Genomic DNA, 24,538 nt, shown 5'->3' on the forward strand with positions numbered 1-24,538 from the left:
TTGAATGGGAGATCCTGATATCAATCCACACACCTATAGACACCCGATTTTTTGACAAAGAAGCCAAAATTATACAATGAAATAAGAAAGAAAGCATCTTCAACAAATGGTGCTGGCATAACTGGATGTTGACATGTAGAAGAATGCAGATAGATCTGTCACCATGCACAAAACTCAAGTCCAAGTGGATCAAAGACTGCAACATAAATCCAGTTACACTAAATTCAATAGAAGAGAAAATGGGAAAGAGCCTTGAACACATTGGCACAGCAGATCACTTCGTGAATAGAACACCAGTAGCACAGACACTGAGGCAACAATGAATAAATGGGACCTTCTGGAACTGAATGTAAAGAATCAGCCCCCCTTACTCTTCCAACCTATTCAGTGAAGCAAAGTCTTTTAACCAAGTTCATGGCTAATTAGCTAGCTTGCTCTAGGGACTCCATACATACCTCCCAAGTCTGGAATTACAAGTAGGCTGCCACATCCACCTGGTATTTCCATGAATTTCTGAGAATCCAAACTCTAGTTCTTCTTATGCAGAACAAACACTCTAACCCCTGAGCCACTTCCTTAGTCCCTGAGGAAAGATGTTTTAGATCAGGTTAACTGAGGTGAGAAGACTCATTCTGAATTCAGGGGCTGTCTCAAACAAGATGAGGGCTGGGGGCTGGGGTAACAGTCTGAACAAAAAGGAGGTGGCCAGCTGAGCATCAGCATCCATCTCTCTGCTTCTTGAGCATGGGTGCAATGTGACTGGGCTCCTACCACCATGCCAGAATGTACCCTCAAACTATGAACACATCTTTCCTGGAGTTGCTTTTGGTGGGAGCTTTATCCTAACAAGAAAAATAACATGAAGCCATATACATAAGAAGTGAAAGTATTGACATTTTATTAAGTTTTAAAAGCTTTACATGTGACAAAGTTAGGTGTGGTGCTTCTCAAAGACGTTAGCCCTGTGTTGCTTGCTCATTGTGAAGTTGTGAGGGGTCTCATGTTTGAGCGCTTCATGTATTCACACTCTCAGCCCTGGATTGTGGAAACTGTCACCATCTTCTTCCTTCAAGGAAGAACAGATGCTGTTATGGTTCAGGTCACCAATGTGCCATCCCAGCGCCTTTGATTCCAATATCCCAGCTGGACCAGGATTTGTTCCAGTGAATTCTAGAACTTAGCTCAGTGACCAGGCCCCTCTAGAGGCACAAATCATCCAAATACTTCCTAGGATGGGCTTGGGGGTGGGTGGGAGTGTGGAGCAGGTGTTGGGGAGGAGCTGGTGGAGCGGGGCTTACAAGTAGCTGTGAGTTGCCTTATGAGGGTGCTGTGAACTGAACTCAAGTCTTCTACAAGGGTGGTGTGTGCTCACAACAATCGAGCCACCTCTCCAGCCCTCATCTTGTTTGAGACAGGATCTCTCACTGGCCTGGGACTCACTCATTAGACTAGGCTAGCTTGCCACCAAGCCCCAGATACCTTCTTGTCTTCATTTCCCCGGCACTGGGATGACAATGCATACCATCATGCCTGGCTTTCATGTGGGTTCTGGAGACTGAACTCAGGCCTTCATGTTGCAAGGCAGGCACTTTAGGACTGAACTATTTCACAGACATCAAAAGCTGGCATGACACAGCTGTGTATGTGGCGAAATATAGACAACAAAAATCTTTCAGGGTATTGTTATGTAGCCCAGACTGACCTCTACCTTTCAGCCCCTCAGTCTGGGATTACAGATGTACACCGCCATGTCTGACCTATCAAGTCTAACTTTGCTTTTTTTTTTTTTAAAGACAGATTCTCATGTAGCCTAGGCTGACCTAAAATTCCTACTATGCCTGCCTCTGCTTCCTGAGTGCTAGGATTACAGGTGTGGACCTCTTCACTGGGTTCAGTTAGTTTAATTTTAGTAATTACAAAATGTGTGTGTGTGTGTGTGTGTGTGTGTGTGTGTGTGAGAGAGAGAGAGAGAGAGAGAGGAGAGAGAGAGAAGAGAGAAAGCACATGTACATATTCCATAGTGTGTACGGAGGTTAGAGGACAGCTTGTGGGGGTTGGCTCTCTTTCACTAAGTAGACCTGGGATTGAACTCAGACCATAGGTTAGGCAGCAAGCACCTTTACAAGCCCAGCCACTTTACCAGCTCCATCTTAAGGATTCTTAAGTGGAATTTGTTGCCACTGAGAATGTGTATGAAGTGAACCCATCACCTCTACCCATCCCCATCATCCCAAGCTGAAATGAACTCTCTGTTCCTATTTAATGCTAACACATTTTCTACCTTACCCAGGCCCTGGACCCACCATTCTCTACTTCCTGTTGCTATGAGTTTGCTCACTCTCAGGACCTCACAGAAGTAGAATCAAACAAGAGTGGTTCTTTTGTTTTGTGTGTGTGTGTGTGTGTGTGTGTTTGCAGTATGTGTGTCTACAAGTGTGCAAATGTTCACGTGCACTCACGTTTACAGAGTATGGAGACTGACTTCAGGTGTGTTCCTCATTCACTCTCCACTTTAGCTTTTTGAGACAGTGTCTCTCACTGAATCCGGAACCCAGTTTGGATAGACTGGATGGCCATCAGTGCATCTCTACCTTCCAAATGATGCATTTACAGGGGCATATGCCATGCTCAGCTTTTTACATGGAGGTTGGACTGTATGTAACTCAGGTCCTCATGCTTGTCTGGCAAACACTTTACCAATGTAAGTATATCTTCCAGTCCCCATAGCCTTGAACTCACTATGTAGACAAGGATAGCTTTGAACCCCTGACCCTCTTGTGTTTACATCCTGGGTACTGGGGTTATAATCCAGTGTCATTGCCCCTAGATAACTTTATGTTATGTATGTTTTACCACTCAACAGATCTTTATGAAAACTTATCTGATCTCCATTTCCCAGGGTGGCAGACAACTCAGATATTTTGTGGGATAACTCATCCCCAACCTTTGTATTCTAGAAAAAGACAAAATGCAGTCAGTGGCAAAATGGTTTTCCAAAAGCTGGGCCAGACTGCATTGTTTGCATTCTTAAATAGAAAATCATCTTTAGTATCTTGCCCCTTCCCTTCCCATTCCCTCTGCTCTCAACAAAAGTGCCAAGAAAAAGACAGTTTTTAAACCAGAAATGAAGAGATTAGTCTCCCATGGGTGTAGACTGGCTTTGTGTGCACTAGGGAAACCAAAGGTCAACAACCTCAGTTGTCATTCCTCAGGAGCTGTCCATGTTGCTTAACACGTGTGTGTGAGTGTGTGTGTGTGTGTGTGTGTGAGTGTGTGCGTGTGTATGTGCGCATGCATGTGTGTATGTGTGCATGCGTGCGTGCGTGCCTGTATGTGCGTGTGTGTGTATATGTGTGTGCGTATGCGCGCACGTGTGTGTGTGTGTGTGTGTGTGTGTGTGTGTACCACAGCATGCTGAGGTCAAGGACAACTTTCAGGAGTCATTTCTCTCCTACTGTGTGGATCACAGAGACTGAATTTGTTACGCTTGACACTAATGCCTTTACCCAGTTGGGCTGGACAGTTTAGTTTTTGTTTTTCAAGACAGGGTTTCTCTGAGTATCAGCCCTGGCTGTCCTGGAACTCACTCTGTAGACCAGGCTGGCCTTGAACTCAGAGATCTGCCTGCCTCTACTTCCCAAGTGCTGGGATTAAAGGTGTGTCCATCACCGACAGGCTGTGCTGGTTAGTGTTAAGTCAATTTGACAAAGGCTAGAATCATTTCAGAGGTGGAAACATCAGTTAGGAAAGTACCTCCAGCCAGGCAGTGGTAGCAAACACCCTTGATCCCAGCACTCAGGTGGTAGAAGCAGGTGGATCTCTGATTTCGAGGCCAGCCTGGTCTATAGGGCAAATTCCAGGTCAGCCAAGGTTACACAATAAACTCTATCTCAAAAAACCAAATAAATAAGAGAGAAAAAGAGAAAGAGAGAAAGAAGGAGGGAAGGAGGGGGAGGGAGGGAGGGAGGGAGGGAGGGAGGAAGGAAAGAAGGAAGGAAGGAAGGAAGGAAAAGATGATTCCATAAAATTGGTCTGTAGGCAAACCTGTAGAACTTTTTTTTTCTCTCTCCCCTTCCCTTCCCCTTCCCCTCCCCTTCCCCTCCCCATCCCCTTCCCATCCCTTTCCCTTCCTTCCTCCATTCCTTCCCTTCCCTCCCTTCCTTCCTGTTTTTTTGTTCTTCAAGACAGGGTTTCTCTGTATTGCTTTGGAGCCTTGTCCTGGAACTAGCTCTGTAGACCAGGCTGGCCTCACACTCACAGAGATCTGGCTGCCTCTGCCTCCTGAGTGCTGGGACTAAAGACATGCACCACCAACACCAGCTCCTGTAGGTTATTTTCTTAATTGGTGATTAATGGGGGAAGAGCCCAGCCTATTACAGATGGTCTGTCCCTGGGCAGGTGGTCCTTGGCTCTATTAAGAAAGCAGGTTGAGTGAGCCATGAGAAGCAAGCTGGTAAGCAACATCCCGCCATGGCCTCTGTATCAGCTCCTACCTGTATCAGTTCCTGCCCTATGTGAGTTCCTGTCCTGATTCCTTCCATGATGAGCAGTGAAATGGAAATGTAAGCCAAATAAACTCTTCCTCCCCAATTTGCTTTCGGTCATGGTGTTTCATCATAGCAATAGAAACCCTGACTAATACAACATGGATGCATCTCACCAGCCCCTCCACATCAGCTTGTTTTGTTTTGTGAGACAGGATCTCTTGCTGGATTGGAACTCCACTTGGCTAGACTGGCTATCCATAGTCCCACCCAGAACTGGGATTATAAACGTGTGTCGACATGCCTGGATTTTTTTTCATGGGTTCCAACTCAGGTCCTCATGCTTGCACAACAGGCACTCACCAAGCTGAGCCACCTCCCAGCTCACAGACAAGCTGCTTGATACTCAAAGGCCACCTAAAGAACAGGAGCCAGGAGGGCAGCCAGCTAAATTCAGGAGGGTAGGGAGAGAAGTCACCATAGCTGGATTCATAGCAATAGTGTCAGAAGCATGGCTACCAAGAGGCAGCCACAGGACACAGGCCCTTGTTACTCACCTCACCAAAGTATTTCTCAATAATGTTCAGGGCACTCTGGCTAATATGACAATTCTGGTGGAGCTGTAAGGACTCAATTTTTTCAATACCACCAACTTCTTCCATCAAAAGACACAGTTTTTCCTTCTCATGCAGCTTATCTGCCTCCTGAGGATGGATGGGGACCAGCGAAGAGACCATCAGACACTTGAGTGTGCTGGAGGGGGTTGGGAGGGGGGTGCGGTCACTGGCTGGCCCTAAGGCAGCTTTCCTAGGTGGAGACAGACCTGTTCCAGTAGTAATGGTCACATACCCATTGGAAATGTCAAGATTTACTTCTCATTTCATTAATTCATTTACTCAATCATGCACGTGTGCATTCATTCACAAAATCACTCATGAATTCATTCATTCACAAAATTACCCACAAAGTCATTCATTCACAATAATCATCCATGAACTCATTCACTCACAAATACATTCATGAATTCACCCGTGCATTTACTTGTTTACACATTCATTCGTTCATTCATTCATTTACTTTTCTACTCAAAATGTATCCAAATTGGAGATTACAAATGTAATAAATATAAGAATGCTTTTGTCCAAAGCACTAAAGAATTTAGAGGGAAAACTATGAAAAAAATATGTAACAAACAACCAAGTGTAAACCGGGCAGTGATGGAGCAAGCCTTTAATCCCAGTACCTGGGAGGCAGAAGCAGGCAGAATTTTTTGAGTTCGAGACCAGCCTGATCTACAGAGCAAGTTCCAGGACAACTGGATCTGTTTCACAGAGAAACCCTGTCTTGAAAAACCAAACAACAAAAGCCCAAATCTATATAAGCATTACAAGACTCTAGAAACTACTAAGACAGGGTTTCATGTAGCCCAGGCCAGCCTTGAACTTGGCTATGTAGCGGGACATAATAACCTCAATTCCGGATCCTCCTACTGCCACCTCTCAAGTGTTGGTATGACAAGCACAACTCAGTCCCTAAAGGAACACACGGTGTCAGTGCATGGTGTTCCCCTACCCTTTGTCCTTACTGTCCTGGAGAAATGATGCTGTTCTGTCAGTACTACCCACAAAGGATTTATGGTACTTTCCAAGCCTGTCCTATCCTCTATGACTTAATCACCTGATGGGTCACTAGATCTGTTAAACGTTTGATATAGGGAGGCTGGAGAAAGGGTTTGGGGGCCAAGTGTATTGACTGTCTTTCCAAAGGACATGGGTTCAGTTCCCAGTGCCCACACAGTGGCTCACAAACATCTGTAACTCCAGTTCCGCTGGATCCCACGCCCTCTTCTGGCCTCTGTAGGCCCTGCAGGCACGTGGTGCCCAGATATACAAGCAGGTAAAATACCCATTCACATGAAATAAAAATAAATCAGCCTTTTAAAAAACTCTGATACATGGTGGTGCATTCCTGTATTCTCAGCATTTCAGAGGCCTCGTGATGCAGAAGGATTACCCGTGTGTTCTATGTAAGCCTGCCTGGGTTACATAGAGAGCAAAACAAAAAACCTAATTCAGGGCTGGGGAGATAGCTCAGGGGACCTGAGTTCAGTTCCCAGCACCCACAAGGTGACTCACAGCACCTGTGGTGAGCTGCAACTCTAGCTCCAGGGAACTCTGATGCCTCTGTTGGCACACAATTCAAAATAAAAATAAATCTTCTTTAAAAAGGCCAGTAACTCTTTTCTTCAAGACAGGGGTTCTCTGGCTGTCCTGGAACAGTTCTCTGGCTGTCCTGGAACTCGATCTGTAGACCAGGCTGGCCTTGGACTCACAGAGATCCGCTTGCCTCTACCTCTCTGAGTTCTGGGAGTAAAGTGCACACCAGCCACAATGCCTGGCTCAACTCTTTCAAAGTGTGTTTTTTGCTCTGTGGGTTTCTCAGCCTCACATAAGATAATCCACATCTTCACCAGCCAGTTTCACCTGGCCCCCAACCCAAGCCTTGGGTCTGCTCCCTCTCCATTTTCCAACCACTTGCTCTTGCTACGTCTCCCCTCAACATTCCCTTTGCCTAGAATGTTCTGCCCCTCCCCCCGCCAGTGTCCACAGGACTCTCTACACTCAGGTCTCTGGTGGGGAACCTTCCTCAGAGAATGGTCCCTTCCCCGAGCACCGCCATTTGTGGCAGCAGCCACTCCCTACCTGAACGAGCAATGATTACTCAGTCCGATCCCTTCACAGGAAACCTCTGCGGCGGCGTCCCCTGTGCCACTCACACATGCGCCACATGACACGGGTTCCAACAGGTCTGTTCTGAACACTTGTCCCAGAGGTACTCACGTGAGAAACCGGAGGCACCCCACCCACACACTTTCTTCGTAGACTTGGTTGCCCAGCAGGCTAACCTCAAACATTCTACTTAGCCTAGCTAGGCGGCCCTCAAACTCATGGCCTCCTTCCTGTCTCCAGAGTGCTAGAATGACAGGTATATACTGCCAAGATTAGCTTGGACGTTCTTTTCTTGTTTCTTCCCCCCCCCCCTTTGTGTTATCCACGGTATATGGGGAGGGTGGGAAGAATGGCAAGAGAATCCTACTCAGTATCATTCATTCATTCATTCATTCATTCATTCATTCAGAGTCAGGGTCTCGTGCAACCCAGGCTGGCACTAACTGGCTGTACAGCTGGAGATGACCTTGAACTCCTGATCCTCCCCTCTCCATCTGGGATTTTAGGTATGTAGCAGCATGTCTGGGTTACGTGGCACTGTGGCTTCATGCATGCTAGGGAGGCATCCTAACACATGAGCTAAATCCCAGCACGACCCACTTGCTTTACTTTTTAAAAACTTGTTTACATTCAATTTCTCTCTCTCGCCCTCCACCCCTTGGGTATGCATCGACACATGTACATTGCACAGGTGTGAAGGTCAGGTGTCAAACTTGCCACATGGGTCCTGGGGATTGAACTCAAGTGGTCAACTTGGTGACAAGCACCCTTACCCATTGAGCCCTCATGCCACCCCCTCCAAGCAACCCCACTGCTATATTTCTAAGAAGCAGCTCACTGTCTCCAGTTGGAGACTGCCTGTTCAGAACATCTTACCTGGAGAAAGAAAGAAATAATGTCAAGAATAACGGTGATGATCTTTATGTCTGGAGCAGTGAGCAGATTCAGCAGCGGCTCCAAGACTCCTGAGTGAATAAGCAAGGCCAGCTGGCTCTGAGAGGCCCCTGTTGCAATGTTAACCACGGTCCATACAGCTTCCTTCTGGACCTTGAATTCTGCCTGCAACAACAGAGGTTTGCATTCTCTACAGCACCCAAGGGCCAGCATACAGTGATGCTGACTTGATTTGATTTTTGTTGTTTTTATACATTTTTGAGACAGGCTCCCATGCAGTCCAGGCTGGCCCCCAGCTTGCTATAGAGACGAGAACCTTGAATTTCTGATCCCCCGCCTCTACTTCCCAAATGCTATCCTTACAGTGAGTACCACCTTCCATCTTTTATTTTATTTAAGCTTTACTATATAGCCCAGGCTACCCCAGGACTCACTATGTAGCCTAGGCAGGCCTTCAATTTGCAATCTTCCTGTCACAGCCCCCCTGAATGTTAGGATTCTGGTGTGCCACCAGACCTGGTCTTAACGCTGTAGGTCAGATAGTAAGAGCTAAAATTACATAAGAAGTTTATGTCTCATGCCCTGACAACCACCTTTGATTCACCAGAATACAACACCTGAGCAGAGCCATGAAGTAGGAAGACTGACTCCCACGGGACGTTACTTTTCTTTCTTCCTCTTCTTAGATAGGGTCTCATGTGGCTCAGACTGGTTTTACAAGCACAGTGTAGCCACAGACGACCTTGCACTTCTCAATATCACACTACTTTCTCTTCACGTGGATGCTGGGATTGAACTCAGTATTCATGCTTGTACAACAGGTGCTTTACAGACTGTCTCCCCAACCCTGCCACTTACGTACTTACGTTTCTTAGTAGGGCTACCAACTGGGGCAGCAGGTTACATGCAATCAGCTGCTGGATGTGGTGTCTGGGCCCAGCTGCCACATTGCTCATGGCCCAGGCAGCTTCCTTCTGGATAGAGGACTTTGGGTGTCTCAGGAGCTGGCCCAGGACCTTCAACATGCCAGCATCGATGGCCATCTGGGTCTGCTGGTCAGTTCCTGTGACAATGTTACCCACAGTACGGAGAGAAGGGGTCTGGAAGGACCAAGAAAAATGTCTAAATGTTGCAAATGTGGCATAGTACAGGTGACTCACATGCTGAATGCCCAGAAAGGTCTGGAAGTTTGTGCTGTTTTATCCACTTAACATACCCATAGCTGCTTTCACATATTTTCAAGTGTTTGCTAGCTTCTCAAAAGTTCTCAGTTAAGGTAGATAGATAAGGGACGCTTGTCAGAAAATGATAGTATGCTGGGGGAGGGGGGGCTGGCTGTGTAGCTGGTGGTAGGGCACTTGCCTAGCATGTGTGAAGTTCTGTGTGTATAAACCTGGCATGGTGGGTGCTACATATCTGTAATCCCTGTACATGGGAGGTGGAGTAAGGAGGTCCCAAAGTTCAAGGTCTTTCTTGGCTAAATAATGAGTTTTAGGCTAGCCTGGACTACGTGAGACTCTGTCTAAAAAAACAAAACAAAACAAAATACCGCTGTCCTGTTTTTTGCTTAGGGGTTTTGAGACAGGTTCTCTCATGTAAGTTCAGGTTGGCCTTGAACTCATTATGTGGCCAAGTTTTTGATCCTCTTGCCTTTGTCTTGAGACAAGGCCTCAGCCCACACTGCTCTCCAACTCAGTATGTAGTCGAGGATGACCTTGAACTTCCTGATCCTCCTGCCCCCACCCTGAATGCAAGGGCTACAGGTGTGCTCCACACATGCACAGTACTGAGGATGGAGGCCATGGCTTCCTGCATGCTGGGCGAGCATCAGCTGAGCACCACCCCTACCCCTGGCCTTGAATTCAGTCCTTTCTCAACCTCTGCCGGGATCACCCGTGTGCACCGCATGTCCACCTTCCTGAACTCTGAGCTGGGGAGAGTGTGAAGCTAATTGTGGAGTCTACTGCGCATTCCCGTTCATGCTGACTCTAGGCTTCTGCTGTCTATTCAACTAGAGCCAACCAGCACCCAGTGTTGTATCTTGAGGTGTTCACCAGCCTCTTTAAGTAGCTCCAAGGTTCCCCAGGGTGGGTCTGTGATGGAGCGTAAAGTGACAAGCATCTCAGGAGAGCTGAATGTAGATGTATTTGGCTTTCTCTGTGCTGCTATGGTAGCCCTTAGTGAAGGCTATCAAGAGTGCTAGGTTTCACACCATCAGGCTAATCTGTCACTCACATGAGGGGTGGACTGGTAACTACAGCCTTATCCTGGTAATACCAACTGGGCCTCAGCACTCCTGTAAAAAGTTGCTAGTCTCATATTTATGTTCGTCCATTCTCCCAGCCTCCTAGTGCAGTTGCTTTAATCAACACTGGACCTGGCTGCTTCTCTGATATTCTCCCTGCCCCCAAGTATTATCACTAAACTCACTTTGCCATCTGGAAAATACTACGGTAGTCTCAGAAAAGATGGCTACTAGAGATGTATATGGTACAATGAGAATATAGTGACAGAGAGGTCAAGGAGGAATGAAACCAGACACATTGGCATGAACCATAGTCCCAGCACAGGGGAGGTAGAGGCAGAGAGGATCAAGAACCTGGGGTGACTCTGTATATTAAAATAAAATAAAATAAAAAAGCCAGGCATGGTCCTGGGTGACTTTAATTCCCCCACTCAAGAGGCAGAGACAGAGGCAGAAACAGATCTGGGAGTGTGATGTCTGGTCTGGGGCTACACAGTGACACAGTGAGATCCTGTCTATCTGTCTGTCTGTTTTTGTGTTTGTGTATCTCTGTCCATCTCGTGTATCTTGTCTGTCTGTGGCTGTCTGTGTGTGTATGTGTCTCTGTGTGTGCATCTGTCTCTGTGTATCTGTGTGTGTCTGTGTGTCTGTCTGTCTCTGTGTCTCTATCAGTCTCTGTGTCTGTGTGTGTCTCTGCATGTGTCTAAATCTGAGTGTGTCTGTCTCTGTGTGTGTCTGTGTCTTTCTCTGCCTCTATTTCTCTGTTCCCATATATATATATATATATATATATATATATATATATATATATATATCCATCCCTGTTCTCTTACCCCATCCCTCTTCTCTCCGCCCCCCCTCCTCTCCGCCCCCCCTCCTCTCCGCCCCCCCCCTCCTCTCCGCCCCCCCCTCCTCTCCACCCCCCCCTCCCTCCGCCCCCCTCCTCTCCGCCCCCCCTCCTCTCCGCCCCCCTCCTCTCCGCCCCCTCCTCTCCGCCCCCCTCCTCTCTGCCCCCCCTCCTCTCTGCCCCCCTCTGCCCCCCCCTCTCTGCCCCCCCTCCTCTCTGCCCCCCTCTTCTCTCTGCCCCTCTCTCTTCTCTCTGGCCTCTCTCTTCTCTCTGCCCCCCTTCTGTTCTGGTGCATGTCGCTGCCTTGTGTGTATGTGTCTCTGTCCCTCTCTCCATTTCTGTTTCTTTATCTCTCATACACATACAGAAACACACACAGACAGAATGGAGAGAGGGAGAGAAGGAGGGAGAGGGGGACTAAGGGAGGGAGAGAGGGAGGGAGGAAGAGAGGGAGAGAAAAGGGAGAAAGAGAGAGAAAGAGAGAGGGAGGGAAAGAGGAAGGGGAGAGAGAATAAACCAACTTGCTCAGGTTAAAATTAGCAGAACATTAGGAAAATGTTAGAAAGGTCTCTGAGAGGTAGGGTTATAAGCAGTTCACTTGCTGCTCTTCAGGTGGAAAAAACCTAAGTTCTTTAACTGCCACTGGAATCTGAGATGGAAACTTATCTAAGAGCTGAGACTTACAGGTGATAAGCTGGGTTTCAGCGGAAGAGTTAGAGTTGGCAGAAGATGTAGGGTAGGAGGTGGAGATAAGACCCTCATACAGGAGACCTGGGTGGGAGGAGGAGATGAGAACCTAATATAGCGAATTGGACTCATAGGATCTGTTTTTGGTTTTTGAGCCATGGTGTCACATAGTCCAGGCTAGTCTTGAACTCACTATGCAGCCAAGCAGGACTTGAACTTCTAATCTTCCTGCCTCCATCTCCCCAGTGCCCAGATTGCAGCATGTTCTGCCACGCCTAGTTTCTATGGTGCTGGGGAATGGAACCAGAGGTTGGGGCAAGCACTCTTGAGCTGAAGTCATGGCACCCACACACTCTAATCTGAGGCCTCTTGCAAAGACAGGTGAGACCCAGGGTGACATTTACCAAGATAATGAGTTCTGAGCTGGTCATGAGCTCTACGAGCCTGGGCAGGACCCCCATGGCCACCACATGATGGATTCGGTCATTGTGGCCCTCCGTGAGGTAGGACAGGGCCCAGCAGGTGTCTGAGAGGATGTCATTGTCATGATGCTGCAGGAGCTCAGAGAGGGCAGGCAGCATCTGCAGCACAGCCTGCTCACAAGGGTATGGGTTCTTGTTTCGGCACAGGTTAGACAAAGTCCATGTGATGTTCCGAAGAAATGTGATCTGTGATGGGGTGCAAAGGAGACAAAGTGTAAAGGGTAGCATGCCCTTCCCGTCCCCGATCGATACTATTGATTAGCACAGACCAAAGCTTTTGTGCATCAGAATGAACTCATTTCAGGCAGTGGTATGTGCCGGGGCAAATCCAATGAGCTTTATAGTTAAATATTTAAATGTCCTATGAAGGTTTCTTTGTATTCCTCACAATGCCTTCCCCCACTCTGCTCAACAAATGCCTTAATTATTTTAAGATTTTTTTTTATGTGTATTGACAAGCATCTGTGTTTGGGTATGTGCCATGTGTGCACACAGGTGCTCTTGACTGCTGAGCCATCTCCCCAGCCTCCTAGCCTACTGATTTAGCATTGGTACCATGTGTGTAAGTGCACATATGTCTATGTCACGACATATATGTGGTGATCAAGAAGATAACCTCACCTTCCATTTTCACCTTGTTTGAGACAGGTGCTTTGCTCTTTGAGTTTGTATACACCAGGCTTTCTAGCCAGGGATTCTCCTGTTCCCACCTCCTAGTTCACTACTGCGGTTACAGGCATGTGCTACTGAACCTGGCATTATGCGGTCTTGGGATTTGAACTCTGGTCCTCACACTTGCACAGAGAGTACTTTACCCACTGAACCATCTACCTGCCCTTGATCTCATTTTCATTGACAAACAAAACAAAACAAAGAGCTGACTGCAGACACACATGTCTATTGTCTCAGTCATGGTGAAAATAGATTCTGAGTTTGAGCCTGATGGGCTGCATGGAGTTCAAAGCCAGCCTAGAATACATGAAGACTATGTCACAAACAAACTCAGGAATTCTTTGGTCTTCTTGCCATCGATAACTACTGGCCTGCCATAAATTCATATAATATATATGGTGATAGCAATTGAGCCCAGGGTCTTGTGTATGTTAAGCAAGCATGCTACCACTGAGCTACATTCCTTTTATTCCTTTTGTGAGGAGATTTTCAAGACAAGGTTGCTCTGTAAAGACTTGGCTGTCCAGAAACTCACTCTGTAGACCAGGCTGGCCTCAAACTCAAGAGATCTGCCTGCCTCTGCCTCCCAAGTGCTGGGATTGAGAGCGTGCACCACCACTATCCAGTTAGTTTTTTAATTTTTTCATTTTTATTTGTGTATGTATGTGTGTATATATGTCACGTAAGTGTAGGTACCTGTAGCGGCCAGAGAGGGCATCTGATTCACTGGAGTTGTGGTTATAGACTGTTGTGAGCTACTTAATGTGCCTGCTAGGAAGTGAACTCAGGACCTCTGGAAGAGCAGTGAGTACTATTGACCCCTGAGCCATCTCTCTGGCCCCATCCTTTTGAGGTCCTCCTGTCTCCCAAATAGCAGGGATTATAGACCTGTTTTATTACATCCAGCCACACCCATCTTCCTTCCCTTCTTTCTCTTCCTCTCTTTTGAGACAAAAGTTTTGCCACAGAGCTCAGGGAGCTTCAAAAAAGTTTAATTACATTTATGTTTGTGAGAGTGCTTGTGCCATGTTGTCCTATGGGAGTCAGTTCTGAGGGCTGACATCAGGACCTCAGACTTGGCAGCAAGCACCTTCTCCTACTGAACATTTTGTCAGCCCAGGTCTCAAAACTCCTGTCAGTCCTACTTCCTTGGCCTCATGAGTGGCCCCCATGCTCTGCCGTATCTCTGATCTTGTAAGATCAGACCCCACCTCTGGGTCTCATCAATTTCTCTCCTAAATATTCTGCTCCAGGGATCCCTGTGATCAGTGTGGAACAGAACCCAAGACCATCAATCCCTCAACATCCAATCTCCCCTTGACAACTCTCCAGGTACTACCCCATTCCCATCTGTCAGAGAAGATGAGGCAGGGCCTCCCTGTGCAGCCCAGGCTGACCTAGAACTTGCAATTCTTCTGCTGAAGCTTCTTGAGTGCTTGAGTGGGTGTGTATACCACCATGTCCAGCTTTTGTTTGTTTTTGTTTTGTTTTTTTTTAAGACAGGGGTTCTCTGTGTAGCTTTGGAGCTCCTGGAGATCTGCCTGCCTCTGCTTCCCAAGTGCTAGGATTAAAGGTGTGATTCACCAACACCCAGCCCACCATTGTCCAGCTTTCTACCTGATGTCAAACACTGGAGAGTCAAGGGCCTGATCGCAGGCCCTCCTCCCATTCTAGGCCAGGGGTTGGCAATGTTTCCCATAGAGTCGCACACTGACAGTTTCTAGCCTCTTGTCTCACATAATTCATTTATAATATTAAAATGCATCCTTGGTGGGCAGTGGTGGTGCACGCCTTTAGTCCCAGTACTCGGGAGGCAGAGGCAGGTGAGTGCGAGACCAGCCTGGTCTATAAGAGCTAGTTCCAGGACAGGCTCCAAAGCTACACAGAGGAACCCTGAAAAAAAGCATCCTCTTGGGCTGAACTTGTGACTTAGTTGATAGAGTGCTTGCCTAGTGTGAATAAAGCCATGGATCCCATCCCTGGTACCACATAAACCTGGTGTGGTGGTACCTGTAACCCTACCACTAGTAAGACGAGATAGAGACAGGGAGAGCAGAAGTTCAAGGTCATCCTTGAGTACATAGTGAGTATGATGCCTGACATGAACATCTGAGACTACCTCAAAAGAAAAAAAAGAAAAAAAAGGAAAAAGAAAAAGAAAAAAGAAATCAAGGATCATCAGGTGGCCCAGCAGGTAAAGACACTTGTCACCAAGTGGAACAACCTGAGTTCAATCCCTTGGTCCCCATAGCAGAAGGAGAAAAAGTGTAAAAGTGCACATGTGTGTGCACACATATACAATAAATGACATGCAATAAGTAGATGGATAAATAAATACACTCACTGGTATGTTTGTCGAAATAAGACCAAGTAGTCTTGGAATGGCATTGTTGGCAATGATATCATCTCTGAATGCTGGGCCGTCACCTACAAATGGAAGAGAACATGAAGCAAAAGATCTGGCACAAGCCTTTGAACCCAGCACTCAGGAGGCAGAAGCAGGTTTAATCGCTGAGTTCAAGGCCAGCCCAGTCTACATAGTGAGTTACAAGCCAGCCTGGGTTACATCTCAATCCACTCTCCCCAAAAAAATGGACAAGGAGAAACCCAAATTGAGTATCTAACTTAAAGTTTATACTCAATGGGGCTGGAGAGATGGCTCAGTGGTTAAGGATACATATTGTTCTTATTGTGTATCTGCCCTGGCAGGCAGCTCACACAACTGTGTATAATTCCAACTCCATGAAGATATAACTCTCTCCTGGCCTCACATGTATTCACATGCACACACAGACACATGGATACATACAAGAAAACCTTTTTTAAATTTATGCCTAATTTATCCAGTTAGATGGCTCAGTGGAAAAAGGTACTTGCAGCTAAGCCCAATGACCTGAGTTCAATTCCCAGAACCTTGGTGGTGGAAGGCTAGAAAGTTGTCCTCTGAGACCCCACATGTGAGTTGTGGCATGTGTATAATCCCCACCCCCACTCCCACCTCAAATAAATGGTTGTAATTATTTAAAGTTTATACAGATGGTAAGAGACTAAAACTCAGTTTGGTGTATATGCCGAGTAGCTAGAATGACTGTACACTGGATCCTGGGTTTCCTAGGTGGCGTGTGTGTGTGTGTGTGTGTGTGTGTGTGTGTGTGTGTGTGTGTGTGTGTGTGTGTGTGTGGTGGTGGTGGTGGTGTGGTGGTGGTGGTTACATGCCCAACAACACCACAAGCAGGCACTGCACAGCTGCACCTGTTCTAAGCAGAGGTCATGGGCACAGAATGAGGACAGCCAGCTTTGCCTAGAAGTTTAGCTGATTATAAACACTAGCTGCACTTCATACCATGGCTCTCAGGAAGACAGGTGCTTGTAGAGAAAACTATTTTCCCCTAAGAATGTGGGCATGGGCATTCACTTCCAAATGCCATTCAGAACAAACTCTGGGGTCTACAGAAGGTGGACATCAGTCATTAGCAATTTTGCCCTGTGTGCTTTTTTTTTTTTTTTTTTTTTTTTTTTGAGATGGGGTCTCATAGGTTGTCCTGGCTGGCCTGAACTCAGAGATTCACCTGCTTCTGCCTCCTGAGTGTTGGAATGAAAGGCATTAGCTGCCATGCCTACCCACTTATTATTTCTATTTAGACAGGGTTTCACTCTGTAGCCTTAAACCCACAGAGATCCACCTGCCTGTTTCTCAAGTGCTGGGATTAAAGGTGTGCACCTTCATGTTTGGCCAGTTTTGTTGTTTTTGTTTTTTGCTTGTTTGTTGTTTGGGGATATTTTGTTGTGTTTGTTTTGTATTGCTTTGTTTTTGTAAGCTAGTGTATTGTTATATATCTGACACTGGCCTCAAACTCACTATGTAACCTAGATTGGTCTTTGTCTCCTTACTGGCCTCAACCTTGCCAACTCTTTAATATAGCAATTATTTTTTGACATGCATGTGTGTGTGTGCACATGTGTATGTATGTGTATGTGCAAGTGTCTATACATGTATATGTATATATGTGTATATATGGGTGTGTGTATGTGTGTGTGTATGTGTGTGTGTGTATGTATGGGTGTGTATATATGGGTGTACATGTATGCACATGTGTGTACGTATGTGTGTATATATGTGTATATATATGGGTGTGTATGTATGGGTGTGTGTGTATGCATGTGTGTGTGTGTGTGTGTGTGTGTGTGTATGCATAGCATACATATCAATGTGCAAGTGCAGAAGACAATTTGTAGGAGTCAGTTCTGTCTTTTCATAACGTAGGCTCTGAGGCTAGAATTCGTTCGGGTCATCAGGCTTGGTGTCAAGTGCCTCTTGACCATTGAGTCATCTTACTGATTCTTAATAAACAACATTTTCATTTTCAAATTCAGTTTATTTTATGGGTGTGTTCTGCCTGTGTATATGTATATGTACCATGAATGTGTCTGGCACCTGAGGCCAGAAGAGGGCACCTGGAACTGGAGTTTCAGGTGACCGTGAGCTACCACACAGATGCTGGGAACCAAACCAGGTCTTCTGCAAGAGCAGAAACATCTCTCCAGCTTGTTTGTTTTCTGAGACGGAGTCTCACTATGTGCTCTGGCTACCCTGGAACTTCCTAAATATTTCAGGCTGGCCTCAAATTCAGTGTGTAGCTAAAGGTGTTCTTGAACTCATAATCTCCAAGTGCACCAACATGCCCACTTGTATATAGTCCTGGGGATGAAACCCAGAGCCTCCTGCATGCTAAGCAAACACCCTACCAACCAAGCTATGTCTCCCCAATCCCAGTGTCTGAAAATGATACTCTAGAAGTTTCTCTTTGCACCATTAGCTATCAAGGCGAAGCCTAGGTCACACTTACTGCTTGGTCTTAGTTTCCTGTCAACACAACTGAAAGAAACCCAACCACAGTTGTGAGCCTTCCCTGAGCATTTTCACAGTGGGTGTTGTGCCAGGAGGTACTGGGGAATGCCTTTTATCCCAGCACTCAGGAGGCAGAGGCGGGGGATCTTAGTTCGAGGCCAGCCTGGTCTACAGAGCAAGTTCCAGGATAAAAACCAAAAAACAAAAACAAAAACAAAAACAAAAAAAAAAAACAAAAAACAAAACAGAAAAAAAAAAAAAGAAAAAAGAAAAAAGAAAAGAAAAGAAGCCATCAGAGTGGTTGCTTTGTATTCTCTTGGCTAATTCAGGCTTTGAAGTCCCTAGAGACCTATGTGCTGACTCAGTGAGTTTCAGCTTCTCTGAACTTGAAAACTACTAACGCTTGGTTGGTTTTAGCTTGTCAAAATCCCGAGGGGCCCAATTGTGCTCTCTCCCCAGATGACATTTATATTCATTTCAGTCAGTAATCTGGGGGCTCCTACTCTTTAGCACTAACTCCCTTAGGTTTCCTCAGACCATACAGGGGATAAAGCAGCCACCTCCAAGACTACACTAAACTCTTCAGGGAAAAAACTTTCAGGGACGCCGTCTCTCCATCTCACCACATATATGTCATCTATATTTATAAATTCACACACATACACCTCACCTAGTGAGTTTTATGCTTCTATGGCCCTGGGCTGTATAAGAATAAACCCATAGTGCAAAGGCCACAGACAGGGTCTCCCTCATGTAGCCTAGGCTGGCTTCAAACTTACTGCGAAAAATGACCTTGAACTTCTGACCCTCCCACTCATGCCCTCCTCATGCTTTGTATGATGCTGGGAATGGAACCCTGGGCTCTGCAATGCTATTTTTCCCAGGCTACTTTGATCTTATTTTCAGTTTTTCAGGCAAGGGCTTACTATGTACCCCTGACTGGCCTGGGACTCACTTGAGAGACCAGGCTGGCCTTTAGCTCAAAACGATCCCATCACTTGTCTAAATGCTGGGGTTACAAGCTTGCACCCCATGCCTGGCTTTGGTTTTGTTTCATTTTTGTGTATGTGTGTCTGTGCGTCCATGTACTGGTAGAAACTAGAGATCAATGTTGAGTGTCTTAGTGTCTTCCTGAAATTATTTTCCACTTTTTTTTTTTTTTTCAGAGATGGGGTTTCTTACTGAACCAGTAGCTGGCAAGCAAACTCCAGGGATCAACCTGTCTCCACTCCTCTAGAGCTGGGATTGCAAACACTACCAAACAGACTGGGGAACAAACCAGTCCGCATGCCTATTCCCCAACCCATGTTGTTGCTATTTGAGACACAGCCTCACTGACCCCAGGCTGTCCGCAAATTATGACCTTGAATTCCTGGTCCCCCTGCCTCCACCTTCCAAGTGTTAGGATTAGCTGTGCACCATGTGTGTTGCTCTGAGACTTATCTTTGTGCTAGAGGCCATTAAGGCCTGAGATATAGGACCTGGACTCAGAAGGCATTCCTGGGTAGCTTCTCACGTTAGCATGTGCTGCATCATCTGTTCTCAGCCTCTGACCTTGCTTCTGGGTTCTGAACAGCTCATTCCCCAGCACAAGGTCTTCATAATGGGATGAGGGTGGGCGCCAAGTCATGGAGTGTAACAGAGAAGTCCACCACCTCCATGCCTTAGCCCACTAAGGGAAGTGTCTTACCGGCTATATTACCAAGGGCCCACACTGCCTGCTCACACACAGTCACATGTGGAGAAGACAAGAGTTCGATCAGGGGCTGGATGGCACCCCCATTCACAACAGCTTGGGTCTGCTCTGAAGTTCCTGAGGCAATGTTGGTGAGAGCCCACGCTGCCTCAAACTGCAAGTCAGGGAGAAGTGCCACCTTCAGGAACTCTACCAGCTTGGGAATGAGCCCTGCCTCGATAATCGATTTCACAGGAGGGTTCCTTTCCTGAGATAGCATTTTCCTGTGCAGTGAGACAGAAAGAGTGGGGAGAGTCACAGTTCTGAGGAACTCCTTTTTCAGATAGTCTTCAGCATTTCTAACTATCTGTTTTTCAATACTGCTAATTGAACCCAGGGCCACATATACGCTAGGCAGGGGCTCTTCTATAAGCCACATCCCAGCCCTCACTGGGGGATTCTAGACAGGTGCTCTACCCCTAAACTAAAACCCTAATCCTTAACTATCAGATAAGAGAGTTAGCTAGGGCTATTGTTAACTCTGTAACACTTTGCAGGAGCCCTAAAGCAACATCTTGCCCTTCAGGTATTATCTATGAGCTAAAATCCCTGCAGAGGCCAATGTAAATTAAGCAATTCATCTCTGACAACACACTGCATTTCTTAAGTTGCCCTCAAGGACGATGGCGCATAGTAATCACCTCCTGCTTTTGGATGAACTAGCTCTTTTCCACAATGTATGGGCATTTTGCCAATGCCAGGAAATCCAACAGGCTACTGGAGCTCATTTTGGCTATAAAACTACAAATACCAGAAGGTCTACATGGTGATACCTGACAGCCTGAGTGGCCTTGAGACACAAGATTGGATTTGAGCTTTTCACACCTTTGATTATATCTTCCAGAATGAGGCTGGCCTGCCAGGAAAAAACACATTCATGTCAGTCATTCAGCCTCTGTCAAAAGAAACCACAGGGCCAACAAGGTGGCTCAGAGGGTAAAGGTACTTTCTGCAAAGTCTGACAATCTGAGTTTGATACCCAGGACCGACAAGGTGGAGAAAATGGACTCTTACCAATTGTTCTGACATCTATATATGCATGTGGTTATATAAACACACACAGATAGACAGAAAATAAATTCAACAAACTTGCAATAAAATAATGTTAATAATAATAACAATATAAAGATAAAAATAAGGAAAGTATAAACATACTTAGTTTAGTGGTCTCTTAGAGTTGAACAGATGACCATGGTATACCCACAGCTATACTAAGGCAGGGAGGGATATATATTAGCCTATAAATAACAGGTAAAGTAGGTTGTTCTCCATGCTTAAGACAGGTGATCCTGGTACCCTCAGCATCTTTTTTAAATATGTGCGTGCTTGTACCTAAGACACACATACATATGAACACATATAATAGCAGGTGTCCATACCACTGAGCCACACACCTCAGACTCTTACTGGGGGATTCTAGGCATGAGTTCTACCACTGAGCCACATCCCAGCACCTCATTGGGGTAATTTAGGCAGGGGCTCTACCATTGAGCCACACCCCAGACCCTTACTGGGGGATTCTAGGCAGGAACTCTTCCACTGAGCCACACCCTAGCCCCTCACTGGGAGATTCTAGGCAGGTGCTCTTCCACTGAGCCACACCCTAGCCCCTCACTGGGAGATTCTAGGCAGGTGCTCTACTGCTAAGTCACACCACAAATCCTACTCCTTTCTTTAAATTGAATTAAATAGCAAGCTCTGACTCTATCAAGCCTTCTCATGCTAGAGATGCTATAGCCATGGCTGTTCCCTGCACAGGATGGCCTTCAACCCTTAGTTCTAACAAACCATTTTGACTGGTTCTTGAGAAACCAAGTCATTGGAGAACTGGCTGATATTTCTTCTCTTTAAGGCCTGCTCGTCTTTCTTGGCCTTTCGGAGTTGCAAGTTGGCAGCAATCCTCTGTTGTCGCCTCGCCTAATAGAGAAAACAAATAATTGGAGTTGTTATAGCCAGGTTGCTGGAAAACCAGGACTTTAATCTATTTTGGGGTTTATTATTATTATTGTTGTTGTTGTTGTTATTTAATATTTACAGGTGTTATGTATGTCTGTGTACCGTGTGTGTGTGTGTGTGTGTGTGTGTGTGTGTGTGTGTGCGTGCTTCTTACAGAAGCCAAAGATGGTGCCAGATTCCCTCAAACTGAAGTTACAGGCCATTGTGAGCCATCATGTGGGTGTTGGGAATTGAACCTGGGTCCTCTTAAAGAGCAGACAGTGTTCTTAACTACTCTGCCATCTCTCCAAGCCTCTTGTTTCATAAATTTAATTTCACTTACTATTATTCTGTGTGTGTGTACAGCAGGTGTGTGGAGGTAAGAGGACAACTCACAGGGGTCAGTTCTCTCCCTCCACGCCATGGGTTCCTGGATGAACTCAGGCCATCTGGTTAGTGAGGCAGTCAGAACCATCTCACTGACCATGGTTATTTTGTTTAGTTTTGTTTTCAAATGTGCATTCTCTTTACTCCATAGCTCAGGCTGGTCTCAAACCTTAAAATTCTCCTGCCTCAGCTTTGCCAGTATTGAGATGACAAGTGTGTGCCATTACACCCAGCTTACTCCAGGTCTATGAGGCATTTCAACTGTGGCTTTTGTTATAGGTCCTCAGTTTATACTCACAGATACATCTTTGCTGCGGTACTTAAATTTTTTCATCCTGTCTTCGGGAGCCTCTAAGACAGGCATGTTGACGGGAGGAAAGAAGGCACCTGTAGGTAGGAAAATTACCAGAGATCATCATTGCCCAGTGTGAATGTTACTAAGCTAAAGTCGACAGGTACTATGGGACCAGGGAACAAACACAAGGAGTTGGCCACCACATCACCACCCCATCAATGTGGGGCATGAACTCTATCAATGGGCTATGGTTACTATGGGTACACTGTGGGAACTAGTTCTGGATTTACTACAGAAAACCCTTACAGTGCAGCATAGGCTGGGATGTAGCTCAGCTGGTGGAGTGCTTGCCTAGCACACATGAAGCCCTCTCTATCCCTAGTGATATACAAACTGAATTCAGTGGTGCACACCTATAATCAGTATGCAGGGGCGGAGGCAGGATGCTCAAGAATTCAGGCCTTGGGGCTGGAGAAATGGTTCAGTGGTTAAGAGCACCTGTTGTTCTTATAGAGGATGCAAGTCTGATCCCCAGCATCCAGATGGTGGCTCACAACCATCCATTAACTCCAGCTCCAGGGGTTCCAGGGCCACCTTTTGGCTTCTAGTCATGTACATATACACACACAGGCCAAACATTCATACACATAAAATGGAATAAATCCAAAAAGTTTCCAAACTTTTTCAAGACTATCTTTGCTATGTAGGGAAGTTGAAGCCAGCCTAGGCTATGAGAGACTGTCTCCAACAAAGTGCAAATACAGCTTGGTTTGAACCGAGGAGTCACTGGGCGGCAAAGGTAAGCTAGACAGAGAACACAGATGCCCTTTATGGACGCTTGTATGGGATAGGAAGGAAGCCAGTCCAACCCAATAGGAAGCCGCTCTTTCCCCCTCCCCCACTCAGCACACCCACTCACCAGGTCAGAACCAGGTCCAGCCTGGTTCCTCTACCTGGTTAAGGACACAGAATCATAAACTTTTTCCAAGTTGAACCTCTCTCACCCAAGATTTTTGTTTTGGTTTTGAAATAGGATCTTATGCTGTTCAGGCTGGACTCAAAAGCTACAATATAGCTAAGGTGGCCTTGAGCCCCTGATCCGCACCCACCTCCCAAGTGCTGAAATTACAGGTGTGAACCTCTACTACCGCACATGGCTCAACACCACACATGGCTTAACACCACACATGGCTCACCCAAAATATTTTTCTGTGAGGAAATATAAAATAGGTATACAAATCAAGGCCATCAAAGTGGCTCAGCAGGTAAAGTGTTTGTTGGGCAAGGGCAAAAGCCTAATGACCTGAGTTCCATCCCCAGAGCACATACTGGAAGCAGTGAACTCATGCCTGAAGGTTGTCATCTAACCTTCACGTGTGGGAGTGGACGCCCATTCTCATTCTACCCCTCCACACCTCTCCCTCTTTCTCATCTACAAAGAAGAGTTATACAAATTAAATATTTATGGATAACGAATCATCAGCTTATTTAAAGTCTTTTTGAGACACTATGTAGTCTAGGCTGGCCTCCAACTACTAGCAATCCTCCTGCCTCAGCCTTCAGAGTCCCAAGTTATAGGGAGGAGCTATTACACCTGGCTAAGAAATTTACTTTAATTCTCTAAGCAAGGCATAGTGGTGTACATCTGGAATCCCAGCATTTGGAAGGCAGAAACCGAAGGATCCCTTCAACTGTGAGGTCAGCTTGCACTATATACAGAAAGAACTCCAGGTCAGCCAATGGAGTGAGACCCTGTTTTAACTCCTCCTCCCAAAAAGTATACATAAAATTTTGCTCTTTATTAAAGACAGAAGCAAGTTTTCCCACTAGAAAGAGAGATATACTGGCTTAGTTTTACGCAAAGAATTAAATACTGGGAGCAAGCAGCAAGACTCCTCAGCAGGTAAGGGCACTTACCATTTAAGCCTGCTGGCCTGAGTCCCATCCCCAGAATCTGCATAAAGGTCAGTGGAGACAACCAACACCACGAAAACCTCCTCACACTGTGGCATGGACACTTCTTCCCTACCCCACACATCATGTATGTGCTCCAGCTCATATGCACGCACGCACGTGTACACACACATACACACACAGAATTTTTAAAAAAAAGGAAAAGAGAAGTTGGGCTGGAGAGATGGCTCAGCAGTTAGGAGGGTTGAGAACAAGATCTCTAGTCCTGATACCCACATGTGGTGGCTCCCAACCACCTAATACACCAGCTCCGGGAGGTCCAATGCCACCTTCTCCTCTCTGCAGGTACCTGCACTCATATGCACACCCCACATACATAGATA

At 46.3% G+C, this 24,538-nt stretch overlaps 1 protein-coding gene across 1 annotated transcript; it reads right to left on the minus strand.

Annotated features, from left to right (window-relative positions):
* Positions 1–1,009: 1,009 nt before the first annotated feature.
* On the minus strand, positions 1,010–22,325 carry Kpna7 (karyopherin subunit alpha 7). The gene is made up of 10 exons (XM_051205474.1): positions 22,245–22,325; positions 21,413–21,541; positions 20,398–20,480; positions 19,580–19,848; positions 15,385–15,467; positions 12,291–12,554; positions 8,974–9,207; positions 8,090–8,272; positions 5,042–5,188; positions 1,010–1,066 (listed from the first exon to the last, which is right to left on the minus strand). Exons 1-10 carry the CDS (start codon positions 22,308–22,310, stop codon positions 1,022–1,024), a joined length of 1,503 nt encoding a protein of 500 aa, XP_051061431.1. The 5' UTR covers positions 22,311–22,325; the 3' UTR covers positions 1,010–1,021.
* Between the last annotated feature and the right edge of the window lie 2,213 nt (positions 22,326–24,538).

The sequence above is a fragment of the Phodopus roborovskii genome, unplaced genomic scaffold (genome assembly GCF_943737965.1).
Source record: "Phodopus roborovskii unplaced genomic scaffold, PHOROB, whole genome shotgun sequence".
NCBI classification, from domain to species: Eukaryota; Metazoa; Chordata; class Mammalia; order Rodentia; family Cricetidae; genus Phodopus; species Phodopus roborovskii.

Excerpts from the sequence above, each read along its gene's own strand:
- Kpna7 (XM_051205474.1), bottom strand. The coding sequence starts at position 22,310 with ATGCCTGTCTTAGAGGCTCCCGAAGACAGGATGAAAAAATTTAAGTAC. Across the intron at positions 20,481-21,412 it reads CTCAAGAACCAGTCAAAATG|GCCAGCCTCATTCTGGAAGA; the intron begins GTTTGTTAGAAC and ends TTTTCCTGGCAG. Across the intron at positions 19,849-20,397 it reads AAGGCCACTCAGGCTGTCAG|GAAAATGCTATCTCAGGAAA; the intron begins GTATCACCATGT and ends CTCACTGCACAG.